Raw genomic sequence first — 20,592 nt, 5'->3', positions numbered from 1 at the left:
ACCCTCCCAAGGAACAGCGAGGCCACTTGTGCGGATGCAACAGCAAGAGGTTTATTGAGTAAACACAGGTACCTGCGGGCAACAAGTCTTTCGGAGGACTTGCGCGCCTGCAGGTTGGAGCAGTGGGCTTTTTATAGGGTAGGGAAGCAGAAGCGCGATTACAGAAGCGAGAGGCATAGTTACAGGGTTCTGTTGGGCAATTTGAATAAGGCTCGGGTTCAAACTGAGTACAGTTCTGTGGTTTCCAAGAAATCAGATATGCATGCTGGCTCGGCCCATCTAGGGTACAAACTGTTCTTATGGACCCCAAGTCCCCTGCTGGCAGTCCAGATGGTCGACCATAGATATCTTGTCTGGCTCAACTGCCCTTGCCCCTAAGTTGACCAACGCCCTTATCTCTAAATTGAACTCCCCTGTCCTAGCTTTCAGTTATGTTGCTCAAAATTCAAGCCTTGTAAAATAGCGTTATTACTGCTGCTAACTTAATGCTGCTAGGTGGAGGTCTTTCACTGTTAATTGATGTCCTGTCCTATTCTATAGATATAGATAACCTGCTTTGCAGCCAGGGACCCTGACCTCACTCTGCACTTACATTTGTTCGTCAAAAGCCTTGTGAAATGACGTTACAGCAGCTAAGCTGGGATCTTTCATAGGGGAAATTGTTTCTTCTGTGAATTGCTGATATTCTAAGATGGGCACATGTGCTGACTATAGGCATCCTGTTTCCCTAAGCAAACGGGATGTTGTCATGAGAGCCGGCTAGCTGTAGGTCCTGGTGGGGGGGTGTCCGGAGGGTCTTACAGTTGATTTTCTTGAGAACCAACTCTTTGTCTCATTGATTCTTTCTATTGTTTTCTTTGTTTATATTTTGTTGATTTTAGCTCTCAATTTGATTATTTTCTGCCATCTAGTTCTCTTAGGTGAGTTTGCTTCTTTTTGTTCTAGAGTTTTCAAATGTTTTGCTAATTCACTAGTGTGGGAATTTTCCAGCTTCCTTATGTAGGCATTCAGTGCTATGAACTTTCTTCTTAACACTGCTTTCTTGTGTCCCACAAATTTGGGTTTGTTGTGTGGTCATTTTTATTGAATTTTAGAAAGTTTTTAATTTCTTCCTTTATTTTTTTCTTAACCCATTGATGAATCAGATTAGCATTGTTTAATTTCTGTGTGTTTGAGGGCTTTCTGGAATTAGTGTTGCTGTTGAATTCTAATTTTAAGCCATAGTGATCTGATAAAATACATGGGGTTATTCCATTTTTTGATATCTGTTGAGGTTTGCTTTGTTACCTAGTATGTAGTCAGTTTTTGAGAAGATCCCATGAGATGCTGAGAAAAAGGTATATATTCTTTTATGTTTAGATGAAATGTTGTATAAATGTCTATTAAGTCCATTTGAATCATAACATCTCTTAGTTCCCTTATTTCTTTGTTCATTTTTTTTTCTGACCGACCTGTCCAGTGGGAAGAGTGAGGTGTTGAAGTCTATTTGTGTGTGGAGTTTAATATGTAATTTAAGCTTTAGAAGTGATTCTTTTACATGTGAGGGTATCCTTGTATTTGGAGCATAGATGTTCAGTATTGAGATTTCTTCTTGATAGATTTTTCCTGTAACTAATAAGAAATGTCCTTCTTTTGATTAATTTTAGTTTGGTCTATTTTGTTAGATGTTATGACAGTTTTACCATATTGTTTCTTAGGTCCATTTGATTGGAAAATTTTTTCCAACCCTTTACTCTGAGGTGATGTCTGTCTTTGAGGTTGAGGTGTGTTTCTTGTATGCCTCAGAAGGATGAATTCTGTTTGCATATCAAATCGTTAGCCTGTGTCTTTTTATAGGTGAGTTGATTCCATTTATATTAAGGATTATTAATGGCCAGGGATTGCTAGCTCCTGCTATTTTAGTTTTCCTTATTGGTGATGTTATTGTGTGTGTTTTTCCCTTCTTTGGGATTTACTGCTGTGAGATCATCTATTGTCTGTGTTTTTGTGTACTTAGCTAACTCTCTTGGGTTGGAGTTTTCCTTTGAGTACTTTGTGTAGGGCTGGGCTTGTGGCTAAGTATTAGTTGATCTAGTTCTGTCATGGAATATTTTGTTTTGTCTGCCTATGGTGATTGAAAGGTTTTCTGGGTATAGTAGTTTGGGCTGGCATTGATTGTCTCTTAATGTCTTCATAACACTTGACTAGGACCTTGTAGCTTTCATTATTTACATTGAAAAGTCAGGTGTAATTTTGGTAGGTCTTCCTTTATATGTTACTTGACCATTTTTTCTTTGCAGCTGTTAATATTCTTTCTTTATTCTATATGTTTAGAGTTTTGGTTATTATGTGGCAAGGGGACTTTCTTTTATTATTCATTCTATTTGGTGTTCTGTAAGCTTCTTGTATCTTCATATGCATAACTTTCTTTAGGTTGGGAAGGTTTTCTTCTATGATTTTGTTGAATTTATTTTTTGTACTTTTGAGTTGGACATCATTTTCTATCCCTATTATTCTTAGGTTTGCTCTGTCCATGGTGTCCCATATTTCCTAGATATCTTGTGGTTAGCTTTTGTTAAATTTAAAGTTGTTTTTGACCTATGAGTCTATTTCCTCTATGGTATCTTTGACACTTGAGATTCTCTCTTCCATCTCTTGTATTCTGCTGTTTATGCTTGCATTTATGGTTCCTGATTGTTTTCTCATAATTTCTGTTTCTATAATTCCCTTGGCTTGTGTCTTTATTGTCTCTATTTCGGTTTTCAAGCCTTGAGTAGTTTTTTTTTCATATTTTTGATTGCTTTTTCTTGGTTTTCTTTAAGGAATTTGTTGATTTCTTCCTATTCTTTTTTTTTTTTTTTTTGCCTTTTCCTCCATTTCTTTGATGAAATTTTTCATTTCCTCTTTAAGGGCCTCAAACATTCTCCTAACGTTATTTTTAGGTCATTTCCTTCTGCTTCATCTGTATTTGGTTATTCAGGTCTTGGTGTAGCTTGGGCTGTGTCTCTGGTCATCAATTTTCCAGGTGACAGTAGATCCAAGGCTCAGATGGTTGCTCCTCATGGTGCAGTCAGGGCCATGGTTCCAGTCACCCCAGAGGTCACTTGGTGTTCCCAGAGGTCATTCAGCACTCCCTGGAGTTGCTCTGCAATCCCAAGGGTTGTTCAGTCCTACTTTCACAGTGATTGCTTCCTTAGAGCTGCTCCTGTTTAGGTGGCTGCCTTGGGTCTGCTCCAGCAGGGGTTGCTGGCTCAGGCCTTCTCTAGCAAAGGTCATTGGTTCTGGCCTGCTCCCTCAGAGGTTGCTGATTGGCACCCAGTCCCACAGAGGTCTATGCTCCCTCATTGGTGACTCCCTCATACATACTCCTATGAGTTGCCTTGGGCCTGCTCCTGCAGGGCTCACTAGCTCAAACCTGCTCCTATGGAGGTCATTGCCTCAAGCCTGCTCTGACTGAGGTCAATGGCTCAGGCCTACTCCAGTGGAGGTCATTGGTTCAGGCCTGTTGCCACAGATATCCCTGGTTTGGGCCAGGACCCACAAAGGTCTCTGGCTTGGCCTGCTCCCTCAGCAGTTGTTCCCTTATATCTGCTCTTATAGAGGTCACTGCCTTGGGCCTCATAATTTGTTTTTCTTAATAGATCAATGATATTCAGTTGTGTAAATATACTATATTTCCATTTTCCATTCACAAACAAATCAGAATTGTCAAATTTGTCCTGAACCACTTAAAAAAATATTGATTTATTTCAGGTTACACTACACAGTTAAAATAACATGGCCGTGGCATTAAAAAAAAAAAGAGCTGATTCTTCCTCTCATGGTCACAGCAGCCTGGACTGATCTACTTAACTACCTTCCAGGCCCATATCCAAGGATTTGAGTTGGCCCATCCCAGCATCTAGCACATCTATGACCTGCTGGAACATGCAAGGTATGAGTTCTGCAGAACCATAGCCATAGGATCTGCATGACTCAAGGCAACAACAGGATGTCTGAAGGGAGTTTTGGAGAAGGTTTAGTATTGATGGTATACTAGAGGCCAAAGTCCTTGAACATGTCCAATGTTACAATCAGCATTTACAAATAAAGCTGTTTGAACAAAAGGGTTTACTGCATTGCACAACACAGCTCCCAATGCCACTAAGGTAAATGAAGAGATAATGAAGAGGCAGGAAAGGCAGAGAAGCAATGTGGCTTTTGTTTGTTTGTTTGTTTTTGTTGTTTTATTTTGTTTTAATTAATTTTTAAAATCTTCTTTGAGGGGAGATGCTACAAGAGTAAAGGAAAGATGTGGGAAATGAATGGGATTGGGGTGCTTGATGTTTTATTGAGTCCTAGAGAATCAATAAAATTATGTTTAAAAAAAGACATATTGACCAATGAAATAGATTTAATGAACCAAAACATAAGCTCACACTCCTATAAATACCTATTTTTGAGAAAGAGGCCAATAATATACATTGAAGAAAAGATAGCATCTTCAACAAATAGAGCTGTTCAAACTGGATAGATAGGTGTAGAAAACTGAAACTTGATTCTCATCTCTCACACTGCACAAAATTCAACTCCAAATGGATCAAGAGCCTCAACATAAAATCTGATATCCTGAACCTGATAGAGGAGAGAGTAGGTAATATGCTTGAACTCATTGGCACAGGAAATGACATTCTGAATAAAACCCAGACAGTGTAGAAATTAAAACCAACAATTTGCAATAGGACCTCATTAAAATAAAAGACTTTGTACAGCAAAGGATGTCATCATTCTAGTGAAAAGGCAGCCTACATAATGGAAAATCTTTAGGACCTATATATTTGACAAAGGGTTAGTATCTAGTATATACAAAAAAACTAAAAAACTATTCATAAGAAAGTAACAATTTTAAAAATTGAGGTATGAGACTATGCAGAGTTTTAAAAAATTAAATATAAATAGCCAAGAAATATGCTTAAAATATTCAACATCTTTAGCCACTCAGTAAATGTAAATGAAAACAGATAAAATTTTAATTAAACAGAATTTCACCACAGTGTTGTGCATTTTGAGTGTTCTTATTTTATCCATTTTCCATGTAGGAAACTGAGGCAAACAAGTTCATTATTCACAGAAGGTCATATAGCTGATAAAATAGTTGGTATATTTTAAAAATATGTCCAAGGTTAAATCATAAATACTTCCTTAACATATGTTGATGTAATTGTTTAAATTAGTTTCATTCTCCAACTTGCAATAGTACAGCTTCCTTATCTTTCCCTACTTGGAACAACTATTCCTTGGAAACTAAATTGTGTGCCAATGTGCAAACTTCTAATTAGTTTGCAGGACTCTAGCACTGAACACAGCATGCCTAACACAACTCTGAGTGCTTTTATACAATGACTCCCCGAACTTACACAGATTATACTAGTTTATATTTTTTAAATGTCCTTACCTCCTATCTTCCTGTATTTAAGAAACTCACTTGTTACACAATCTGAATTGTCTTTTTATATAATTTTTTTTCACACAATACACTTTGATGATATTTTCCCCTCTCCCAACCCCTCCCCGACTCTCCCCACTTTCCTACCTGCACAGTTCATTTCATATTCCGAATTTGGTAACAAGGAAACCTGTAACTGTAACTGTCTCATCTCCAAATGTGGGGCCCCTCCTTTCTTCATGGTCTGTTTGCCACCAATCCATGAGAACAAAGGGGAAGAAGTAGCAACGGAGAGCTTTGTGTGGCCTGTGAGAATGACAGAAATAGCCTTCAGTGAGACAGCTCTGTTTTATTCTAGTGTACAGAGGATATATAGGATTGGGGACTGTATCTGGGCAGTCACCTAATTTTCATTAAGTGGCATGCTTCTATCATATAGACACTCATCTATAGTAGCAGCATGGCCCTATTAAAATAGCAAGAGCATGTCACCTGATTACCATATGGGCAACAAAGAAAAAACATTTGCAGGGAATTGTGTCAAGGGTCATCATTGAGATAAGTCAGGTATCCAGGCCTTAGAGACATTCTCCAAATGCTCATTCAGACCCATTCCAGCTGGATTTGTGAGCTCCCATTAGAACAGGCACACTGCCTTAGTTCGTGGACCAACCCCTCACGGTCCTGACTTCTTTGCTCATCTTCTCCCTCCTTCTGCCTTTCAACTGGACCTTGGGAGCTCAGTCCATTCCTCTGATGAGGGTCTCTATCTCTATCTCCATTCATCGCCAGACGAAGATTCTATGGTGATATTCGAGATAATCATCAGTGTGATAGTGGGGCAAGGCACCCTCTCCTCTGCTGTCCAAGGACTTATCTGGGGACATCCCATGGAGACCTGGGATCCCCTCTAGAGCCAAGTCTCTTGCCAACCTTAAAATAGATCCCTTAATGCAGGTATCTTCTTCTCTGTTCCTATATCCGCCCTTCATCCATCTCCACCCTCCCTCTCGCCCAAGCTGTTGCCAGTCCTTCCCTTCTCCCTTCCCTCTCCCCTTTCCCCCAACCTCACTCCCCACCCATGCCCCCACTCCCATGCTCACAACTTTTGTCCTGCAATCTTGTTTGCTTCCAATTTCCAGGAGGATCTATAAATGTTTTTCTTTGTGTTCACCCTGTTGTTTGGCTTCTCTGGGCTTGTGAACTATAGGCTTAATGACCTTGGTTTATGGCTAGAGTCCACAGATGAGTGAGTATATACCATATTCATCTTTTTGGGTCTGGGTTATCTCACTCAGGATAGTGTTTTCTATTTCCATCCATTTGCATGAAAAATTCAAGATGTCATTGTTTTTGACCGCTGAGTAGTATTCTAATGCGTATATATTCCACACTTTCTTTATCCATTCTTCCATTGAGGGAGTTTTTCACATCCTGTTCATAATGTCTATTTTTTCTACTTCTTCTGGATTAGGGTGTTCAAGTCTTCCTGTTGTATGTTCACTGGGTTCTGGTGTTATCATGTTGTTTTCCAGATTGTTGGAGGAATTCTTGCATTGGCGCCTGCCCATCTCTTCCTTCAAATGCTCTCCGATGGGTCTTTTGGTACAGGATCAGGGCCACTTCCTGGCCAGTGACCTCTCCAATGGATTTTCTGGTACAGGATCAGGGCCACTTGCTGACCAGGGACCTCTCAGAAAAAAGGACTAGCTTACTGTTTGCAGGCTCAGTGAAACAAAGGAACTCCTGCCCAGTTGCACTCACCACCCTGTCCCTAGAGCCTCAGGCCCAAAACAGGCTGAGTTGGGGGATCTTATGACCTCGCAGAAGGGAAGGGGTGCCTGGGAGTAAGCTGGGATGGGATAGGAAGAGAGAGGAAGTAGCCAGGAAGAGAAACCCCTGCAGAATGACCAGAAAGTTTAGTGGGTTGAGGGGTGTCTGTGCTACCTTTCCGAGGCATCTGCTGGCCAGTCAGGAGCACACTCACCTCTCTAATGGATCTTCTGGTACAGGATCAGGACCACTTGCTGGTCAGGGACGAGCCTCTTTCTTCCATTTCTTTAAGGGAATTTCTCATTTCCTCTTTTAGAGTTTCAAACATTCTCTTGAAGTTATTTTTTAGATTATTTTCTTCTGCTTTCCATATTTAGTTGTTCAGGTCTTGCTGTTGTAGGGTCTTTAGGTTTTACTGGTGTTGTGTTGCTCTTTGTGGTGTAAAATGTGATCTTACCTTTTCTACTCATCTTTTCCTCTAGTAGGTGTGGTTGGGGCTGTCTGAGATTCTGTTGAATAATCTTCTAGGTGCCAGTGAATCCAAAGCTCAGATGGTTGGTCCTCGTGGTACAGTCAGTGTCACAGTTGTAATTACCCTGTTGATTACTCTGTGTTCCTAGAGAAAGCTTGGGGCTTCTGTGTTTTGCTCTGCTCCCTTAAAGTTTGCTGTCTCAGGCCTACTTTCGCCTAGGTTGCAGGCTTTGCCCCATTTTTGTAAATCCTGGTATGGAAACCCTCCTGCAGAAGTCCTTGCCTTGGAGTTGGTCCTGCAAAGGTTTCTGGCTCTGGTCTATTTCCCTGTATCTGTACCTGTTCTGGTGGAGGATCTGGTCACTGACTCAATCCTGATCCGCCAGTCTTCTGGGATGGATTGACTTCTGGGGCTGGATTTGCTCCTGACTTCTGCTTCTGGGTGAAACTTGTTTGCTCTCTGTTTTAGGTAGCTGGTTCAGTCCCACTCCCTTGTTCCCCATTCTTAACAAGGGCAACAGCTTTTCTTTTTTTTATTAATTCAATTAATTAATTAAGAATTTTTAAGTGTCACCAGGCAGTGGTGGTGCATATGCATACCTTTGATCCCAGTACTTGGGGAGGCAGAGACAGGTGGGTCTCTGTGAATTCAAGGCCAGCCTGGTCTACAGACTGAGTTCCAGGACAGTCAGGGCTTTTACACAGAGAAATCCATCTGGTCTCGGAAAACAAACAAAAAATTCCCAGGTGTCTCACCAGATGTGCTGACAATAACAATGAAGTGTGAGACTGCCTGTTATTGCACTGCACAGCTGGGTAGAGAATGCAGGCAGTGCACAGCCTGGCCAAGGGCAGCTGCAGCTGCTAGCGTGTACCTGGGGTCTAAGAGTGTGTGGCACTGGCTGCAGCAGTAAAAGCCCGAGTAGAATCAAGGTGGCCCACCTGATGTGGTAATAGCCCAATGAGGGTGTTGAGCGGAAGCCCACAGCCCATGGGGAGGAGCCAGTAGCCTGAAAAGACAACACAGGGGGATGTACAAAAGAATGTGGTGGGAAATGAAGGCATGCAGCCACCAGAATGACAGAATGTCGTGGGTGGCTAACTTCAATGATTTTGGGGATCCAGCATCAGCTGGAGGCTACCATAGAGAAGTTGCAATGGGAAAATCCCAGGTTTCCATGAAGGGCATGAAGGAAGGGTGGGAAAGCTAGCCATAGCAGAGAGTGGCTGCCTTGTGATCTCATGTCCTATGTTGAACACCAGTTTTAACCATTTATCTAATTATTTTTTATCAATAAAAGTTGGAGAGTCAGATATCAGAGTATGCCCTGAATGATCAAAGAAGCAGAGGAGAAGCAACCAGTGGCCTCCTCTCTCTCTATTCCTTGATCCAAAAAGGCCTGAGAATCTTTCCAAACCCCTCCCTACCACTTCCTGTGTCTCTCTATATATGTCCTTCATTCTCTAATACCTCTATGGCTAATTTGATCATCTAAGAACTTGCTCTGCCCTCTGATTTAAAGTAAACTTTATGGACAGTCTTGGGAGTGTCAGAGTTTGATCAAAATATCCCACAATACCTGAGCCTCTGTTGCTGTAAGTTCAAGTTGAAGACAAAGTATGTGAGATCAGGAAGCATTCCTTTTTATGACTAGCTGAGTCCACTTGGTGTAATGTCCTCCTCATTTAACTATACTGTTGCAGTGATGATCTTTATTTTTTATTATGTCTCAGATTATTTGTGTGTTCATTCATCTATTAATGGGCATTTATATCTTGGCTATTGTGATAATGGTTAGTCAGATCTTATCATGAAAAGGAACTCTAACAAGTTCAATCTTTACTAAAAATGACAGGTATGTATGTATGTATGTATGCTGCATACATGTACCACCATTATAGAGAGTAGCACTGACCTGTTGAACTGAAGTCTTGGTCTTTTCTTCTGTGCACGTTTCAGGTTAATGGTGGCATTCAGTGTATGGCCATTCGTCACTTTGGTGAATTACTTGTGGATATGAATCAATACAAATGGATGCTGAACCATATAATCCTAGGAAGCCTTGTGCCCATGATCCTGTTTTTGGAGTCTACAGAAACAAGAATTGCGAATGTAAGAGCTTTTTTCTTTAAATTTTTTTTACATGATCTTATTTCTCCCAATTAAATCCAGCACAGTGTTTTATGTAACAACAAATCAAATCTCACTGATCTTTTCTCTCTTTCAGGCTTGCAGATATACATTAACTATCTGTGTCTCACAACTAAAATGGTCAACATCATATCTGCTCCAAGAGGAAAATTACAATTTTGAGTCCGTGGTTCTCAGCATCTGCAACAACCTTGTAAGCAGACCTCTGCTTTAACTATTGTGAGCACAACTTTAAGGTTACACACACAGTGAGAGGTGCAGAGGTGAACAGGAGGAGCTTGTAGAAAGAATGTGAAGAAAAGGAGATATTTACATTTACAGTATGAACTTTAGATGTATGAAAGAGAATTTTTCACACTTTCAACATTGATTATTCTATCTTCCTCCCATTTTGACCTTTGGGTGGTCATAAACTTGAGTAGAACACTCTACATCACCAAAGAAAAATGGGAATTATTTTGCCATGACTGCATGAGCTGGTCTTTTGAAATCCAGCATGAACAAGAGTAAATAGGTGGGGATGAGAAGATGATAACCCCAGATTAGAAATATCAGGAATGATATGATAAAGAGACTAATCCTTGCCAGTAGCCCCAACAGTAGAATTCATACAGACAAATCTCCAAGTTTTATATTGGTCTTAATTTCATACTAGCAATTAAGTAATTAAGGTCTCTCACTGACTATTTTCTGAAGGAAGCACAAATGTTTTGTCAACAGTTAAGAGAATAATTTTCCTGTTTTATTCCTAGCTTTCCTCTTATGAGAGTTACATTACAGACTTAATATCTGACACCTTAGGGTTCCTGGGGAGCTCTCGATACTTTCTGAAGAGAGGAGCCATTATATTAGTAGGTAAATAAATTTATTTTTTCTTAATTTGTCTTTGAATGTACAAAATAGGGTTTAAGTTGAAGCTATTCATTAAAATATTTACAAATTTTTGTGATTGACAATACCTGTCATGGTGAATAGGTATGAATATGGTAAATATAAAGATAAATATGATGAATGGGGTTAGTATGTGTGATTGCAAATCAAGTTCTATTTTACAGCACAGAGTAGGTATATCTGTCTGGTTGCTTATTACATAAAATGTGTTCAACAAGATGAACAATAAGATTTCAAAATGTGATATCATTCCCTCCACTACCTAATATCACTAAATAGCAAGAGTGATTTAAAACTTCACATAAGCATCATGTTCAGCACAACCTGAATGCCTATAACTATGAACAACAAAATATAAGAAAGAGCTAAAGATCCAGTAAAGTTTATAAATAAAATATGTATGGGAGAAAGCCAGAAAGCCACTCAGAGGGGAAGACAACTGAAGTTTTGATCTTGGACAAATCTGACCAATAGCAGTGATGGTTTTCCTCATGACATTCTCACTGTGAAAGTCTGGAATCCCAAGGCTGGGGATAGGTTTCCCCTTCTCCATATCTAGGACCCTAGGCCATCAAGAACAGAAAGGAATGAGGACATTCATGGTCATATCACCCTGTAGAGAATCAGGACAGTCCAGATACATGACCAACTGAACCGAGATAGGCATTAGGATTCTGATCTGTGATGTTCACAGAGCAGGGTCAGGGGAGGATAAGAAGACAGAGACACAGAGAGTTCTGTAATAACTCTATTTCAAACCAGTACAATCTCCTGGATAACCCGGAGCTTTCTATTTCTGTGTGCAACAACCATGGAATCCCCAATAAATCACGTTTTCATAAAAGGGCAGCATCATTTTCCTGAAGCAGTGCTTGAAGAGAAAAACGCAGAAAAGAAGAGGAAAAAATAGAGAAAATATATTTTTAACCAAACATTTGAGACTCACAATAAATAATTCTATGAACCTAAAACTTTAAAATAAAGATTGAATGTATCTAAAATATACAGGTGTATCTGATTAAACAAGCAAAAAACCATGAAAATAAGATTTTACAGCATAGGGGGAAAGTGTGAGGCAAGATGCATAGCCATCAAAGAAAAGGAAAACAGCTGTGACCCACAAATGAGAAAATCTGCCCTGTTAGTAGAAATAAGCCAATCCCCCACCAGAGTAAAGGTCACATAGGTAAGATTAGGGTTGAAATTCCTGTGATGCTTTAGAATAGATATTGATTATGTATAGTTCCTTGAATATATATTTAATTTAAAATGTAATTTAAATCTCACAGATCTTATAAATCAATGGTGAAAATATACATGAACAAAAGATACTATTCATAATGGGAAAAAAAAGAAATAAGGAAAGAAAATGAGTGTCTTACGATTTTTATTGCTGTGAAGAGACACCATGACTACAGCAACTCTTATAAAGAAAAACATTTAATTTATTGCCAGCTTACAGGTCAGAGAGGTTCAATTCACTATCATCATGGCAGGGAACATGGTGGTGTGCAGGAGGATATGGTACTGGAAACATCTTAATCAGAAGGCAACATCAAGTGGTCTGTCTGTCAGTTCCACATCTACTCCAACAAGGTCATACCTCCTAACAGTGCCACTCCCTATGAGATTATGGGGGCTAATTATATTCAAATTACTAAATGATTAAGGAAGAAATGGGAGGAAAGAAGAGAAGGAAGAAAGGAGGTGGAGTAGGAGGAGAGAGCTGGAAAAGAAGAAGGTTTTTTTTCCCCAGAAGCTGGAAAAGATGAGAGAGGATGAAATGGGGAAGAAGGGAGGATGGATTGAGAGAACAAGGAGGGAAGAAAAATAAACTTTGAGTGTGTGCACTGCGACATGAAGAAAACGTATGAACATTGCTGAAAATGAAATTGGAACAATGAGTAGAGTGTAAATTCTATTTTGAGAAAGAAGGAATAAGGTTTAAAGTTCAATGCTTTTTAAAAACCTATACATATATCAACAGTTTGTTCTCCAAGTTGATACATTGAATATAATACACACACTCAAGATAATATAAAAAGTTATGTGCAAGAACAGTGAAGATTCCAATCTGAAAAAAAATCTGGAGACAAGCTGTGCCAGATGTCAGCTTGGCTACAGTAATTAAATATCACATGCAAGGAACAGACAGGAAAAAAATTGAACAAAATAACATCAAGAAATAACCCCCACATTATATAATATTAAAGGGTGAGCCACAAACTTTAACAGTGATGAAAATATGGAATATTCTTTAAATGTAGTGACATCTGGTAAATCAATATACATAATTTTTTCACTCTTACATTAAACAAACTCCAGATGGTCAAAGAAGAGTCAATGCTATCCTGAAACCATAATTACAAAATAATTTGACAAACTAACATAGAAAAATGTTCTTGATAATCACAGGGTAGAGCTCTCACAGTGAAAGTCACAAAGTAAGCCATAGAAAAGATTCCCAACTCTGTAAACTTAAAATGCTTTCCAATGAGAAAAAAATCACTATAAGTTAAAATCCAAACTAGAAAACAATCTGGTTAAAAAATGCAAAGAACATAAAAAGTTGACATTTAAGCATAAAATTTTTACAACTTCATAAAAAAACAATGCAAGACTATTTTCTTTCCACTGTCTTGGAAGATCCCCTTCTCTTTCGTGTGCTCTTACAAACTACCTAACCTCTGTGGATGCTATGAATGAAGCACTCTTATCTAAAGCATAAGAGCTAACATCTACATATAGAAGTGATGTGGGAGGGTCTTCTGTTTTGAGTTGATTTCATTGGTTAATAAAGAAACTGCCATGGCCCTTTGATAGGACAGAAAATTAGGTAGGCGGAGTAAACAGAACAGAATGCTAGGAGGAAGTGAGGCAATCGCCATGCCTCTCCTCTCTGGTCAGACGCAATGGAGCCAGCCACCAGGTCCGACATACTGAATCCTTCTAGGTAAGCCACCACTTCGTGGTGCTACACAGATTATTAGAAATGGGTTAGTCAAGATGTGAGTGTTAGCCAAGAAGAGGCTAGATATAATGGGCCAGGCAGTGTTCAAAAGAATACAGTTTCCGTGTTGTTATTTTGGGGCATAAGCTAGCCAGGTGGCTGGGAGCCAGGCGGCAGAAATGCAGCCTGTAGCTCCTTCTACATAGGAGAAAACATACAATGTTTGTCTTTCTGGGTATGAGTTCCCTCTCTCAAAATGATTGAGTGCTTCTAGCTCCATCCATTTACCTGAAAATTACACAATTTTATCTTTCTTAGCAACTGAATGATATTCCATTGTATAAATCTACTAAATTTTCATTATCCATTCATCGGTTGATGGGCATCTAAGAATCTGGAGTCCCAGTTGTTTTACTATGATGTGTTATGTTGCTCTGATCCTCTTCGAAGGAAATGGAAATGATTTCTCATCATAGTGATGCTCTGAATTTTTACCTTTCCAAAGAAGAACTTCTTGGTAATGCTCCTGGAAATGCAGAAAGAATTCTTATTGCTGTTGCTGTTACTTGTGGTTATGGGGATTGTGATAGTTATGCACTCGTCCACTGGGCTACATTCCCAACTCTATTTTTTATTTGACAGCTTTCTGCATTCCTCCTTGCTCTCTGTTGCCCCATCTAATCTCTTGACTCCTCACAGAGAGTCTTTTTCCCAATGAGCCCTCCTCCTACTTCTCAATCCTTTTACGTGCGAGGTAGTTTAAATAGGGGTGTCTGCATGAGCATGGGTAGGAAGTTACTTGTAGGAATATGGTGACTTATAAGTGGTTACACCAATGAAGATTGGAGTCCTGTGAGGGGAATTCTGAGTGCTTGGAAGAAAACTCCAAGAAACCAAAACAAGAGTTTTATGACCACAGTTTCTTCAAAAACAGAATTGTTAGTTTTTGCTTTTGTGTCCCTCTAAGGTGTAGTGGATAGGAGTGAGTTTACTACAGATTATTAATTACAATTGGCTAATGCCATTTGTTTATATGCCTCTATGGAAAAACATGTTTTTACCACTTGAGGCTTGCCCACCATGTGCAGCTTGCCTGACACTTGAGGTTTGACCTTGTAATTGTACCCTTTACTCACATGACTCTTCTTAACTTGTCTCCTGTGACTCCTTACTCATGTGCCTCTTTTTAACTTGTCTCATGTGAACACTTTAGTCATGTGACTCTTCTTGTTTGATGCTTTGAACAAAGTGAACTATTCCATGACTCTCTTCTCTGTGGTCCTACCGCCAACTAGAGCAGTAAACAACAGGTGATATGTAAACAGAATGATTCAATAGCCAGGTTGTCTTTCAAGGAATTTTCGCTCTGCATGTAAAAATGGCAATGCATGAGCTTTCTACAGAAAGGAGTGTGGGTGCATCTCACAAAGCTATGTTGAATGAGGATAGCATAGCCCTAAAATCCATTCTGAAATGTGGAAAAGGAAACTGTCAAGGGCTTGTGAAGGTCTTCTGTGAATGTATATGTAGCTAAGGTAAGTTCACTTTGTGGTTGTTTTTCAGACAGGTTTTAATTTTTTATTAAATAATAATTGTTTGAAATCACTAAGAGATATTTTAAGGAGAATCTATTATCTAGCCAGATAACAATGGAAATGTATCCAATAGTTTATTTGGACCTAACTTTGCTTATCCCTTACACATAGGGTACTTGGGAAAAGCCGGAGCACATCTACTCCTCAGGGATGAAGTTGATGTCATGATTGAGGGTAAGACTGAAGTCTTTGTGTATAGATCCAAATAAGTTCACTCTTTTGTTTCTAGTTGAATGAGATTTCTATATAGAGTTTACAGGATGGAAATCAGGTGGTAGTGGGTTTATGAGGGAGAAAATCAGGAAAGGGACTAGGTTAAGGGACATTTGTTTTTGTTTCTCTCCCTATTCTTTCTTCCTGTCCCTGTTTCATTCTCCAGGTTTATCCCATTTATTGTCTAGGATCTAAATCATCATGCCAGAGCCTTAAGAAGCTATTGGAAGTTCAGGAGTCATTCACTCATGTTGTCAGGGTTTCTTTCCTGCCCAGTTCCCACAATCATTAAGTCCCAAAGAAATCACAGAGATGTCTACATTAGTTGTAAACTGGCCCACTAGCTCAGGCTTATTATTAACTCTTATAACTTATATTAGCCCATTATTCTTATCTGTGTTAGCCACATGGCTCAGTACCTTTTTCAGCGAGGCAGTCACATCTTGCTTCTTCTCTGGTCAGGAGAGGACTGCAGAGAAATGGCTTCCTTCTTCCCAGAATTCTCCTGTTCTCATTGACCCACCTCTACTTCCTGTCTGGTTGTCCCGCCTATACTTCCTGCCTGGCTACTGGCCAATCAGCATTTATTTAAAATATAATTGGCAGAATACAGACCATGGTCCCACACCATACTCATATATTCTGCAAATCTTTTTTTCTACCAAGTCCTGTGTGACAGCACCATGTAGTTGTTGGGCTACCCTAGTCAATAAAGCTGGCTCTTTCCTTGTTGATTTTACATTTATGGACTATTAGTATACATTACATTCGGGGGGGGGGGAGTTAAAGAAAGCTACTGTTATTTCTTCCAAGGGGATGGGTGATAGGTATCACTCTGTTTTTGTGTCTCTCTGTTGCCTTATTAGAAAATAGCTTGGAGGCAGGGCTGGAGAGATGGCTCAGCAGTTGGAAGCACTTGTTCTTGCAGAGGGCCAAAGTTCAACTGCCAGTACCTGCATGGTGACCCACAATGATCTACAACACCTTTCCAGGGATCCAACACCCTATTCTAACTTCTGCAGGCACCAAGTACACATGCTGAACATACATATGCTCAGGAAAACAATTCATAGGCATAAAATACAATAAATAAATCTAAAAACAGCTTAAAGAAAATAGCTAGAATATCTGTCTGCTCCTCTTTCCCTCCCTCCCTTCTTCCCTCCCTCCCTTCCTTCCTCCTGCCTTTATAAAGTCTACTATTGTGCAGAGAAATTTCAGGTTCATAACAGCATTGCTGGAGGTTCAAGGATTTCCCACGTGCTTCCACACTGTAGTCATGCAGTATCCTTACACATCATCATCTCCCTCCTGGGTGGGCCAGGTGCTATAAAGAGTTGTGCCCACCTGGTTCATCATTAGCTCTCCTTCATCCAATCAGTCACTTTCATTCATTCAACACTTCTGACGACCTACTAAATGCTAAGCACTATACTTCTTTCTTAACCCCTCTCAAGATTGTTCTCTTTTCTCCTTTCCCTTCTCTTTCTCTCCATTTCTTTTCTAAAATATCCTTCTTCATTCTATTTCTTTTAACAATAATAATAATAATAATAATAATATGGCTCACCCTATAGTCCCAGCATTTGGATGATGGAGGCAGAACTGCCACAAGTACATGCTGTTTGTCATAAGTGCATTTTTATGACAATGAATATACATTGACTCATTATATTAAAACATATGTGCTATTTTATTTTATGATAACCTTAATTTTAATCAGTTTTCTATTAGTAAGCAGTGTGTTGCGCGACTATCACCAACACGAGTCTCTCATTATAATATCAAGCAGAATGCTTAGCACATATGTATGCCATAAATTTGGCAACCATTTATATTTTTCTTTAATAGATCTTATTAGTCAAGTAGAGAGAGGAAGAATTGCACGGGGAAAATATGGGGGAGAGCATCTTAGTAAAAGGTGGTTGCTTAAACTTAATGCTTCTTGGAGTTAGAGACCTTGAACTAAGGACCCCACTGCTGTTACAGTTATTGAACGCGTGGCTCGGGATGAAGATCCTCTGAACAAGAGGTTGGCAGAAATAACCCATAGGCTTTTTAAAGAAATGGCCTATCAAATCGCCTCTTCCACCATCAAACAAACCTTTCGAAGATGGGTTAAGATGTTTCATACCAAAAAATTGAAGCCCATTTATGACTTGGCCAATATTATTAAGGAAATTATGGAAGACTTAGAAGTAAGTGCCGAAGATAGCCCGGTGGATCTTGCTAACGAGCAATCCGGATATACCTTTGAAAATCATCACTTGTCCTTAACCTCAGACCATGTTTAGATCCTTTCCTGAGGAATACTAAAAGTTGTCACCAGCCCTTCTAGTTATTAAAATATATGAATCTGAGAAGTCTGCCACCTGTCTGACAATGAGAAAACCCTTTCTATACAGCACTGGAAATCTAGATGCATTCTTACGCTCTCTTGGCCCAGCTGGGCAGACATTGTTTCCATCCTGTCTTAACATTCTGGTTGAAAATTTCTCCCATTTCCTTTATCAGGTTGAACCAAAATCATTGCCTTCTTTTTTCTCACTGAACAGACTTTTTTTTAAAAGCATGCACCGTAGCTTACACAGTGATGTGTGCTCTAGAACACACAGCACCTGGCATCTGATGGAAAAAAAACCACTCTGTGAACACTTGCCAGATGAGTTCAATGCAGATAGAACATATCACTTTTATGCTTTGTGACATGTGAGTAGTGGTATGCCATCGCCACATACTTGTAAGCGCTATTTAACAGAAATCATGGACGGTTGATTATTTGACTGGGAATGGACAGAAACACTATGTATTAATTGTGTCTGAGTTATTTCCCATGCATCTGGTCATGTATAATGCTCGTGGTTATATTTTAATGCCAGGATTACAAAAGAAGACAATCTCTGTAAGGGTTGGCCAAAGGGCAGAGAGCTTGTACCAAGCAATGTGTACTGACAAACAGTCCTGCTAAACTCCCCAGAGCTCTTTCTCCTCAGACATAGCTGAACAAAAGGTCTGAACTGCAGAAATTATTGCTATATTAGACAACCAGGTCTATGATATCTAAACTCTATCTAGAAGATACTTATATAACATGTTTCTTGAGGTTTTTTTTATTTTTACAAAATTGAATTCAAATGAGTATCAACAAATGAATGACAAACTAAATGTAGAATTATCTAAAGTAGAATATTGTTAGATATTTTTTAAAATGAATAAAATACTAACACATCAGCCTGAAAATATTATATTACTAAGCGAAAAGATCACACATGGCATGGTTCATTGTACGTGAAATATCAGGAATACATAAACCTGTAAGCAACAGACAGTATGCTAGAGGCATCCAGGAATTATAGAAGAAGGAGAATAGGAATAAGAACTTGATAGATCTCCTTTGAGAGTGTTGGAAATATCCTATAACTACACAGAGGTGGTGGTTCTACAACATCCTAAATACACTAAATCCCACTGAATATAGATTGCAAAATAACTGACTTTGTGTTGTATATACCTCGCATTAACTTTTTAAAGAGTGATAGAACACAGGCCCACTCTGCCTGAGCCACAGAAATCCTGACCCTACATGACTTCCTGACTATGCCAGTTACCACCCTGAGCCAGGGTCCTGTCAGGTGAGAGTTGTTTTAGCCTCTTCTGGAATGTGTCCCTCCCTCTCAAGGGTAGTCACGGTCCAGGAGGATTCTCTCTGGAGCTCCTGGTATGTGACCTTAAGTGACCTTCGACAAAAAGGAAAACATTTGCGGGTTGGGTCCTCTCTGTTCAGTGTCCTTACAAGGTCCAAGCAAGACCAGCCTGTGGATATGTTTTTATTTTTAAATGGTGTCAATATGAAAGTCAGGGAGATAGGAGAGCCCAAATCTACAAGCAAAACCCCTTTCCCAAGGCTGTGTTTACACTGTGGGAATAGTTCATCACTTGAGCTCGATTTATCATAACGAGAAGCCCTCTCTATGTATTTTCAAAAGAGGAAGAGAATCTACTTCTCTGTGTGGAGTTCCCTGCTAAACACATGCTTCTGAGGAGATTTCACAGCAAACACTCTGCCATGCAGGCCATGAGTTGCTCACACCCCTCATGCCCCACACCCCTCATGCCCCACACCCCTCATGCCACACACCCCTCATGCCCCACACCCCTCATGCCACACACCCCTCATGCCCCACACCCCTCATGCCCCACACCCCACATGCCCCACACCCCTCATGCCCCACACCCCTCATGCCACACACCCCTCATGCCCCACACCCCTCATGCCCCACACCCCTCATGCCCCACACCCCACATGCCCCACACCCCTCATGCCACACACCCCTCATGCCACACACCCCTCATGCCACACACCCCTCATGCCCCACACCCCTCATGCCCCACACCCCTCATGCCCCACACCCCTCATGCCCCACACCCCTCATGCCCCACACCCCTCATGCCCCACACCCCTCATGCCCCACACCCCTCATGCCCCACACCCCTCATGCCACACACCCCTCATGCCCCACACCCCTCATGCCACACACCCCTCATGCCACACACCCCTCATGCCCCACACCCCTCATGCCCCACACCCCTCATGCCACACACCCCTCATGCCCCACACCCCTCATGCCCCACACCCCTCATGCCCCACACCCCACATGCCCCACACCCCTCATGCCCCACACCCCTCATGCCCCACACCCCTCATGCCACACACCCCTCATGCCCCACACCCCTCATGCCACACATGTCCTCCATGGGACAAGACATGACCAAAGTTTCCGCAGTGGATGCAAAGCAGAAGGGAAGACTCCAGCTTCAGCAGCTCTTGCCTGACAGGAAATCTAGTGCCTCATACAACGTGCCCGATTCCTTCCTGGTGAAGAAACTCAACTTTGCCACTTCAGACCCTTCGTACACAGCAAAGCCTTCCTATCCCACCACCTGCATGGGCACCCGGATGTTTTCTCAGAGCAGGCCCCATCCATCAAGGCCTGGTTCATGAGACAGAATCACGAGGTATGTTTCCATGTGAAGATCTCAGTGCTGCAGATCAGTCTCCCCGTTCTTATCCTGTTTCCCCTTCACAAACATCTGCCGCCTTAAGGCCTGGAAATACACTACCAAAAGCTTGACTGCTGGCTCT

The 20,592-nt window shown here is 40.5% G+C and overlaps 1 protein-coding gene across 1 annotated transcript in view; it reads left to right on the top strand.

The window, feature by feature from the left end:
* The window catches only part of Mroh9 (maestro heat like repeat family member 9), a 64,145-nt gene extending 46,402 nt beyond the window's left edge, over positions 1–17,743 (top strand). Inside the window, exons 17-21 of the mRNA XM_075987335.1 lie at positions 9,609–9,761; positions 9,877–9,993; positions 10,553–10,655; positions 15,348–15,410; positions 17,439–17,743. Of these exons, the coding sequence (XP_075843450.1) occupies positions 9,609–9,761; positions 9,877–9,993; positions 10,553–10,655; positions 15,348–15,410; positions 17,439–17,743 (741 nt within the window). The remainder of the gene's footprint in view (positions 1–9,608; positions 9,762–9,876; positions 9,994–10,552; positions 10,656–15,347; positions 15,411–17,438) is intronic.
* Positions 17,744–20,592: the final 2,849 nt, after the last annotated feature.

The sequence above is a fragment of the Microtus pennsylvanicus genome, chromosome 10 (genome assembly GCF_037038515.1).
Source record: "Microtus pennsylvanicus isolate mMicPen1 chromosome 10, mMicPen1.hap1, whole genome shotgun sequence".
In the NCBI taxonomy this organism is placed as follows: Eukaryota; Metazoa; Chordata; class Mammalia; order Rodentia; family Cricetidae; genus Microtus; species Microtus pennsylvanicus.
The sequence above is the reverse complement of the archived record's forward strand: the minus strand, read 5'-3'. Positions and strand labels throughout refer to the sequence as shown.